This window comes from Fukomys damarensis, unplaced genomic scaffold, assembly GCF_012274545.1.
Source record: "Fukomys damarensis isolate Sample0158 unplaced genomic scaffold, DMR_v1.0_HiC HiC_scaffold_4, whole genome shotgun sequence".
Taxonomy (NCBI): domain Eukaryota; kingdom Metazoa; phylum Chordata; class Mammalia; order Rodentia; family Bathyergidae; genus Fukomys; species Fukomys damarensis.
The window spans coordinates 27,708,599-27,718,124 of NW_022900916.1; the positions used below are offsets into that span (position 1 = coordinate 27,708,599).

General features: G+C 35.2%; 1 protein-coding gene across 2 annotated transcripts in view; it reads left to right on the top strand.

The window, feature by feature from the left end:
• Cbx3 (chromobox 3) overlaps positions 1-7,254 on the top strand; it is an 8,331-nt gene extending 1,077 nt beyond the window's left edge. Inside the window, exons 2-6 of one of the 2 annotated variants that reach the window (XM_010628255.2) lie at positions 661-711; positions 2,709-2,851; positions 4,519-4,681; positions 6,289-6,383; positions 6,640-7,254. In XM_010628255.2, coding sequence (XP_010626557.1) covers positions 688-711; positions 2,709-2,851; positions 4,519-4,681; positions 6,289-6,383; positions 6,640-6,766 — 552 coding nt within the window. In that variant the 5' untranslated portion in view covers positions 661-687 and the 3' untranslated portion in view covers positions 6,767-7,254. The remainder of the gene's footprint in view (positions 1-660; positions 712-2,708; positions 2,852-4,518; positions 4,682-6,288; positions 6,384-6,639) is intronic. The other variant, XM_033757369.1, reaches the window with a different exon arrangement.
• The last annotated feature ends 2,272 nt before the right edge of the window (positions 7,255-9,526 follow it).

Here is a 9,526-nt window from a genome sequence, read left to right on the forward strand (position 1 = left end):
GCGCAGTGCCCTTGAGCCCCCGCGCTACGGCCTTTGTCTCCCCGCGGAGGCGCTGACCACGAGGCCCGGGGGTGGGGGTGGGGTGGGCGCTCGGCCACCCGGCACCTACGATTCCCGAGGCCAGAACGGGCCAGCCAGGGGCGAGCTCTTCTGAAAAGTGTCGCAGAATGCACTGACGCATCTTTTTTTCTCTTTTAAACCACTGATGTGAAAGAGGGACTGCTGTTGGGAAGAAATCAAGTGAATTAGATAGGAGACCCTGGACTGTTCAGAAGGCTAGAGGAAAAAAAAATTGGTAGTTTACCGTTAGTTGTAATTGTCTGGTTTTGAATTAAACGTTTATCCTTTTTAAAAAAAAATACAATACTTGTCTTATTATAAATAAGACAAATTAGAAAAGATATTCGTGTATTTTCGCCGTGTAATGCTGTCTCAGGTACCAATAGGCAACAATCGTAGCAAAGGTTTTCTAGACTAACTTGTTTAGAACAGATAGGGTTAGGTGTGTACAACTAAAAGCCTGAAGCATAAATCTTTCGGATTTGTAGCTGTTTGAGACGTGCATTACCTACGTGGGGGATGAAGTCCAAGCAAATCTTGTGTTTATCTACCTTTTTTGTGTCATGAAAACAATTTTTTAACTGTCATGCATTTTTCTAGTAATAGCTCTTCAAGTCTGCAATAAAAATGGCCTCCAATAAAACTACATTGGTAAGTTAATTCAAACCTAAAACATGTAAGGATCTGTTTTTTTCCCCAAAAATTGTAACTGCATCTCTGTGGTTGAAAAATTTGAATCTATGTATTTCCCAGCTCCCTTACTGGTTTTATGAAGGAGAATTGGGGACAAAATGAAATGGTTACCATTGTGATATTATGGACTTGGCTTAAAAGGCTGAAAATTCATTTCAAAAGTCAAATTTTAGACGTTTTGCAATAAAACGACACATTTAACATGGAAGAATGTGTTGATGTAGACGAAGCTTTATTTCACTTAGGTTTGTATTGCATTCTGGAGAAGTCAGGTATGTTATTTAAAACTAGTTACTTTGTGCAAAGTTTGCATCCTTTGATTTTCTAGCAAGTTAATACAGATGTATAAAAACCATGTACAGGCCAGGGAATTAGCTCAGTGGTCAAAAGGGCAAGGTCCTGAGTTCGATCCCCGGTACCAAAAGAAAAAAACCCACGTACAAATGTATTTAACCATGTGAAATTACAAGTTTTTTAGAAAAACATCCAGATATTTATGTAAAAGTCATTAAAGTTGACCCCATAGTGTTTAATTCTAAGAAAGTATAAAGGTGTTAACACCTAGGTAAAGAGCAGATACTTGGTTTTCCCTTGGGTTTCCCACTAAAAGGGGCAAGTTGATTTTTAATGTGTGCCATCATTGGATTGTAAATATCAAATTCTCTGGAAAACAGATTGAGGTATGTAATGTAAAGTCTGTCTTGATAAATCTGTGGTAGATTATATAGGTTGAAAAACCAAAGCATAAAGCATTTCCTGTGCTTCTTCAGGATTGAACCTTCAAATTCCATAGTAAGTCAAAATGCATATAATAGAATTGGCTTTACCTGTAGCCTTTGATGATGCAAATGGGTACATAAAACAAGTGGATGCTTTTTGAAATTAAGATGCTTTTACACAAAATAGGGTAGCCTTTAGTGTATATAATTTATTGGTATTTGTTTTCCCTTTTTTTGTAAAGGGCCACAGATTGGCCTCTTCAAAAGTTTTTAATCTAAATTTATTTTAAAATGAACTTTTGCTTACCCCAGTTTCTTTGCTCTTTCTACTGTCACTCTTCCTTATACTGTACAGAGACAGAAAAGTAATTGGGTCCAGTTTTTAAAGTTTTTGAGTGATAAAATCTAGGCTTGGCTTGGTAATAGAATCCCAACAAAATCAAATGTCTTTTTTTTTTTTTTTTTTTTTTTTTCTTTTATTTTTTTTTTTTTTTTTTTTAGCTTCTAAAGAATTTTTATTGATATATTAGTGTGTATACCCTTGTGTGTTTTCATAGCTTCAAATGACCTTTTGCAGTCTTGAGGAATTGCTATTTTAAGCATGCTTTTGTGGAATGTTTTTAAGGACTAGGAAATTGAGTTGGTTTTAGTTTTAGAAATCAGATTAATTTTTTTCTTTTGGTCTTTTGAAGTATAATAGCATTGTAGGTTTGCTCCAAGTGGTCAGGGAAAACTTAAGTCATGGTCTCCATTGTTGACCCTACAGTTTCTATCAGGGTTATAAATGTTTTCATTTTTTGTCCATATCCTTGAGGCTTTTAATATTGAAGTCTGAATTGGAAAAGATATTATGACTATCTTGGGGCTACAGGTTTATCAGATACACACTATGGGTTCCCTTAGTAAGACCTGTCACTACTATTTACTTTATTCCTTGTAGTGTTCAATAAAACTTTAGTCATGTTTCTGTGGTGCAGTTAAAATAAAAAGTTTGGTCTTTTAGATTAGGAAAAGTAACAGTATTTCTAGGTAGTGTTTTTTTGATTCTGTCATGTGGTGAAGATTGTAAGATCCTAAGTTGGAGCTGAATCAGTGGAGTGAAGCGTTCCTTTATTGTCTGTTGACTTCTTAGATGTCTGTCTTGGGATGTACAAGTAACAGTTTGTCATAACAATGATAAAGGAAATTTAGCCTTTAAAGTCTATGCGTCTTAACTTTCCTCTTGTTTTGTTTTAGCAAAAAATGGGAAAGAAACAAAATGGAAAAAGCAAAAAAGTTGAGGAAGCAGAGCCTGAAGAATTTGTGGTAGAAAAAGTACTGGACCGTCGTGTAGTGAATGGGAAGGTGGAGTATTTTCTGAAGTGGAAGGGATTTACAGAGTAAGAGACTTTGTTGTTGTTGTTGCTAGTATTTTCAACTGCACTTTAATGGACTTATTTTTAGCCTGGATCTTTTGTCAGTTATCCCCTAGGTAAGTTTAAATTTAAAGAAGCCTTTAATTCTGGGGTGTCTTGTTTGAGGTTTGGAGTCTAGTTTATTACCCTGGAGAGATTATTATATAATGTGTTTTAATGTAGTTAGATATTGTGTGAAGTGAAATGTCTAATCTACTTTGTTTTCTTAAGAACAGAGGGCACTAAAAAATATTGAAACTACAATTAGACCGGGGGTCTTAAGCAGAAATATTTGTAATAATCTAGATCAGTAGTGGCACATGTGCTGCAGCAGGCTGTTTGTGTCTTTGAAAGCTCTAAAAGGTTTGCCATCACGGGTGAGGGTCCTTAAATTAAGTTTGCAATCTCTTTAAGAGCCAGGGCATTTTTTTAATGCCTCTGATTTCCTGGTATCCCTTATTATGAGTTGATCACATACCCATTCTTTTTAAATGTTAGCTGTCCTTCACATAACTCAAACATGCAGAGATTATTCTCTTTGCACTTTTCTTTATTATGCCATTCTGCTTGTATTCTACCCTATATCACAAAAACAAAAAAGTTCAAAAATCAATGACAATTAAAAATGAATTTTCTAAATATTGTGGATTAAGTTTCAAATATCTCTTATCTCCTACTTCCCCCACTGTTCACATTTAAAGCTTCCTCATAGCAGTTTGGAAGTTATCTCTTAACTGGACTATGTTCTTATTTTTATCCTTAACAGGTAGCAAAACCAAGTAAAGTAAATCTTTGAGTTATTTAAATTTAGATATAACCAGTTCATCAGAGCTGATTATCTTCAAATGGTAGGTAGTTTTTATTAGAATCCCATGGGACATTAAAAGCTGTCTCCATCTTTTACCCATTAAACCATTATGAAAGAAATGGACTTGTCTGTCTTTTCTTTTCAACATCTTGCAGATGTAGTGCAAAAGCAGCAATAGATAATGCATTAAACAAATGAGCATGACTGTATTCCAGGAACACTTCATTTATGTCCATTTTGTATTTTTATTTTGAAATTTTTCCCCCCAATCATTTAAAAATATAAAAAAATAGTATTAGCAGCCATAAAGGAGGCTGGCTTTGACTTTTGATTTCCCTGTCCCCTGTTGTATATCAATTCTACACTTGCACACTTACCAGAAACTGAAATTATCTCACATTTCAGAATACTTCTAAGTCATTGTTTTAAAACACTAGTGGAAATAGAGTGTTGGAAGTCAGGAGTAAGAGGATTGCCCCAAGTTAAAGGCTAACTTGGGCTACATAGTGAGTTTAAGGCCAGCCTGAACTACATAGTAGCAAGACCCTTTCTCAAAAAACAAAACTATTGGAGGTAAGTGAGTTGTGAAACTTGGAAAAATAAGTAGCTTCATTTACTCTTGAGTCAGATCCAGTTACCTCCTGGGTAGAATAGCACATTGCCCACTTAGAACTGTGAAGGCAAATAATAAGTAAAGTAATCTAGACAAGTTCTCTCAAAAGAATTTCTGAATTAGGGAACAGCTAGTGTCTGGCACAGGAAAATTTTTTCCCAGATAGCTATAAATCTAGGTGATGGTAATGAATCATGTTTAATTGACTCAGTATTTTTTTTACTGACACAGTGCTGACAATACATGGGAACCTGAAGAAAATTTAGATTGTCCAGAATTAATTGAAGCATTTCTTAATTCTCAAAAAGCTGGTAAAGAAAAAGATGGTACAAAAAGAAAATCTCTATCTGACAGTGAATCTGATGATAGCAAATCAAAGAAGAAAAGAGATGCTGTAAGTATAATACATTGCCTGTTAGACCAGTTTTTTGTAAAAGGTTTTGACTTGAGTATTTTAAAGACTTTAAACTTTTTGTTGTTACTGGGGATTGAACCTCAGGTCTTTGTGCTTGTGAGTCAGGTGGTAGAACCACTGAGCTGAATTCCTTGCCCTTAAACTCATATATTCTTTAAATGCAACTGAAGCCTTTTATAAATGCTGAATATGTAGGTTAAAAAAAAGTAAGTGTGGGTTAGCATACTTTTTATACCACTTAAAATGCACTACTAGTGCTATTTTTAATAGATTGATTGATGGATGCAATCCCTGATCAGACCAGTTAACCTCGTAGCAGTTTTAAATGCAAATAATACATAGTAAGAAAGGACCATTGAAAGCCTTTACAACTATAGTGAAAGTAATCCAGATAACATGTCCTGATGTAGTCCTTTAGTGGCGATTACCAGAAAAGTACTTTATGTCTGTGCCCTTGGCATGGTGGTGCATGCCTGTAATCACAGCACTAGGGAGGCTGAGGCAGGATGATTGCTGTGAGTTCAGGGCTAGTCTGGGCTACATAGCAATACCCTGTCGCAAAAAAATTTTTTAAAAATTTATAATATATATGTGGTCTGTGTTACCAAACAGATTAATTTTTAAATGTTTTAATCTTTGGAGGGAGTGGTACCAGGAATAGAGCTCAGGACCTGGTGCTTGCAAGGCAGATGCAGTGCCACTGTACTAAATCCCCAGCCCTAATATTTCAACTTAAGTATATAATTTTCAATAATTAAAATAGTGTTATAATTTATTGGCATGAATTGAGACATTTGAGTAATTCATTACACATTGCTTTGGTTCAGTCTTTGCTTCACTGTGTTTGTGGTTTTGTGCTTTTTTGAGCAGAATTTTTATTGGTACATTTTAGATATACATGATAGCATTCATTGTAGGGAATTTGTACCTGTACATGGTATGTCTTGCCTTTTTCCCATTCCCTTCAACTCCTCTTCCCCTCTTTATTTTCAAAAGCTTTGTTTCCACTTTTACCTTCTATTCTCTTTTTCCTCTTGTTCCTTCTTTCCTTTCCTTGTTCCCCTTCTCATTTGAACATTTTCTTCCCATTGCACAATGTTTGTTATTTATTTTGGTCCTTATGAAGTATTAGTTTTAATGAGCTTATAAGCATTGTCACCAGAAATAAATAAATTTATTTTTTCTGTAACCCCACACAATTCTGCTGTAGTCTTTTAATAAAGAATGTTTTCTTGCCGGGCGTGGTGGCACATGCCTGTAATCCCAGCACTCGGGAGGCTGAGGCTGGAGGATTACTGTGAGTTTGAGCCCAGCCTGGGCTACATAGTGAGTTCCAGGTCAGTCTCAACTACATAGTGAGACCCTGTCTCAAAAAAAGAGAATGTTTTCTGGATGATTCACAATTGTTTTAGAAATGTTAAACTCTGTGCATCAAATATTAAACATAGATTTATTTTTTCTGCTTTTAAAAGTAATGGAAATTATAAGGTACTCATAATACCACGGCACTTTTAGTGTAGTTTGTTCTGTTTCACTATTGGAAGGCTTTGATGGACATTGTTTAATCACTTACCTCTTCTAAATAGGCTGACAAACCTAGAGGATTTGCTAGAGGTCTTGATCCTGAACGAATAATTGGTGCCACAGACAGTAGTGGAGAATTGATGTTTCTCATGAAATGGTAAGTGGATAGCCAATTATGTTTTAAAGTGAGGGTAGATTTTTTTTTTTTTAACTTGTTACAGAGTATCTAGGAAAGGTTTTATACATTTCTATCGTAAGGTAGGGGGTAACTTTGTTGAAAGGAAAATTCTAGTTTCTATAACAGTTTTAAAGTGCAAACCATGACCTGTTTTGGAAAATGAAGTTCTTACCTGAGTGGTTCTTAGTTGAATGAACAATTCAAGCTTTTAACTGAATTTTTTTCTTTACAACAGGAAAGATTCAGATGAGGCTGACTTGGTGCTGGCAAAAGAGGCAAATATGAAATGTCCTCAAATTGTAATTGCTTTTTATGAAGAGAGACTAACTTGGCATTCTTGTCCAGAAGATGAAGCTCAATAACTTAACATCATTTTTATATATATTTATATATATATAAAATATGGGTCTTGGTTTTTGATTTGCTCGTGTGGAAAAAAACGCATTCTAATGAAAATCAAGTTTACTATGTTGGTTTTGAAAGTAGTATTTGGGGAAGTTGTTGGGTTTTGTTTGTTTTGCATCAATAGCACTGGTTACTTTGAACAAATAAAAAGCTTTCTGTAGTTGCTTCCTTTATGAGAAAATAGCATTGATAGCCTGATATGTTTCCTCTACTTTTCCAAATATTGGGGAAATTATCTATAGTCAAACAACTCATTTTTAGCTCACATGCTTAAGGACCATTCTGAGTTTTTTGTTTGTGTGTGTATAAATAAAATACTTATGTAAATGGTTTTTGTTCTGTTTTTAAACATTCACCAAAAAAAAAGTATGGGTGATAAGCCCATGTTTGTGATGCCATCATTCTGAGCAACCTAAGAAATAAATCACTTGGAGTTAAATTGAAAGTTATCCTGAAGGCCATAATCTTTCAAGTTAAATAGATGAGTCTGTAGTTAATTGGACAAAGTGAGTATTTTCAAAGCAGCTATATCTGTATCTATAATCACAAAAATACAGCAGTTTGCTTGCAGAATTCCTAAAAAGAAAAATTGTGTCACTACCAACAACTTCCCGACCCAGAAGGTATAGTCTAAACCTGGTTTATTTAGCTAAGGAATTAAGGGAATGTTCAAGATTCCTCATGACCCATTCCCTTGTAAGTTGAAATCTTAGTCGGGATTCATGGAAAGACTTGGGCTCATGGAAACCTACTGAGTGGCTGGAGGTGGTCACAGTTTAGAACCTGCTAGAACAAATGAGTGAACAAAACTTTAAATTATTGACCTGCATGTTTTTCTTGACCCCCAACTTGTTCCGTACATGTAGGCTCAAATCTTTTCAGTATTCAGGTTACTGTTTTTTAAACAGAAGCCAGTAAAATAACTTTGTAGTAGTCAGAATGTTATCCTAAATGTTATCCTTGTATATTGTTTACTTTATTGTAAATAATGGTGAGCAGTGGTCAATAAATAGTTTTATATTCCTTTATGTGGTGAGACTTTATCTGATTTCCTTTATAATGAAAGTGGACATACCTACACACCCTTACTATATTGATCTTCATGTTTGTAAATGAATACCACCAAGACAGTAGAGTACACATACTAGATCCTTTGAATTTATGAGTTTTAAGCTATTTCTGCAAATGTTTCTGATGGGGAGATAAAAATCGTGATTCCTAAGAGGAATTTGCCTCACAAAAAGTATTGTGATCTTTTTATAGTTTTAAAAAGTATTTTAATAGAACTAATTTTGTCAATAGACACCTATAGGATTCCAAAATCCATACAGAGAAAAGGGAAGTGAGATTTGTATTGAGTTTTAATAGTCAATGCTTTTGCAACAGTTTCACAGAAGAAAAAAACCTATTCTTATTAACAGTTGATAGCCTTACATTAAATTTTAGTACAGATATTTCTGCAAATGGTTGTCTTTCTCGGGTGGTGTATTTGTGCTATAACAAATTACTACTGATTGATGACAATGCAAATTTATTCTGGAGACCAAAGTGCAAAATCAGTCTCACTGGGCTAAGGTCAGTATTAGCACAGTTGTTCCTTCAAGGGGCACCTGTGGGAGTCATTCCCTGGCTATTCATTTCTACAAGTCATACCCACATTCTTAGTTCCTGGGTCCTACCATCTTCTAGAACAAGTGTAGCACAGTGATGGTGAACCTTTCAGAGCTTTCAATACAGCCTGCTGCAGAACATGTGCCATAGGATTGTGGGCTTTCATTGTCTACTCTTTTTTCCATATCCTGTTTATTGCAGCTGTTCTGTGGAAAGATGGAACCAAAGTATTCTGAATTTTTCAATTTTTGAATCCTAGGTTTTTAGAAGGGCTTTTTTCCCATATTACCCTAACATGTAAGAAAAATACACAACTTGTAACAAGTAAAATGGTACAGGAATAAAGCTTCCTCACTGGTATTTTCCCTCAATCCTAATAAGTTTAGTTGATGAATGTTTTATCCTGTACTATGATGTTTATTGTTTTAACAATTCTGTATTTTAGAATTTATTTTTCAGTAAATTATATTAAAAGTCTACCCTGTTCTATTTTATTTAGCTAAGAAGTATTCCAGCCAAACTGCTTGGATTGTAATCTGCCATCTATTCTTTGGTCTTTACAAACCATTTTTCCTCTCTGCCTCAGTTGTTTCATCTATAAAACATGCTTTATGGGCTGATACAAGGATGAGTGTGAGACATTTAAGAGTGGTGCTAAGTGTTTTACAAGATGTGTGTGGTTTTTGTTTTCTAAATTCAATTCATGGTTTTGCGGGTGGGGTGCTACCAGAAATCGACCTTGGGTCCTTACACTTGCAAGGCAGGCAGTGGCACCACTGAGCTAAAGCCCTGCCATTTTTAATGGCACTGGGACATAGCTGTTGGAGATTCCCCAGTTTAACCAATTGCAAAGTATAAGCAATGAGTGTAATTACTCAGGTTATATGTAGTTTTTCACTATTGGATTAATAGAGGTCTTTTGTAAATAAAGTTAAGATGAAAGGAATGTCACCAGTCCTGCTTTCCTAACCCTGACCCCCACTCTTGTGAAAGAAAATGCTATATTTGGGTTAACATTGAACTGTCTTGCCACCATGATTTGTGATGGGAACTAGAATGCCCACCCAAATTGGGATCCAAATTCCTTGGCCAGGCAGCACAATCTG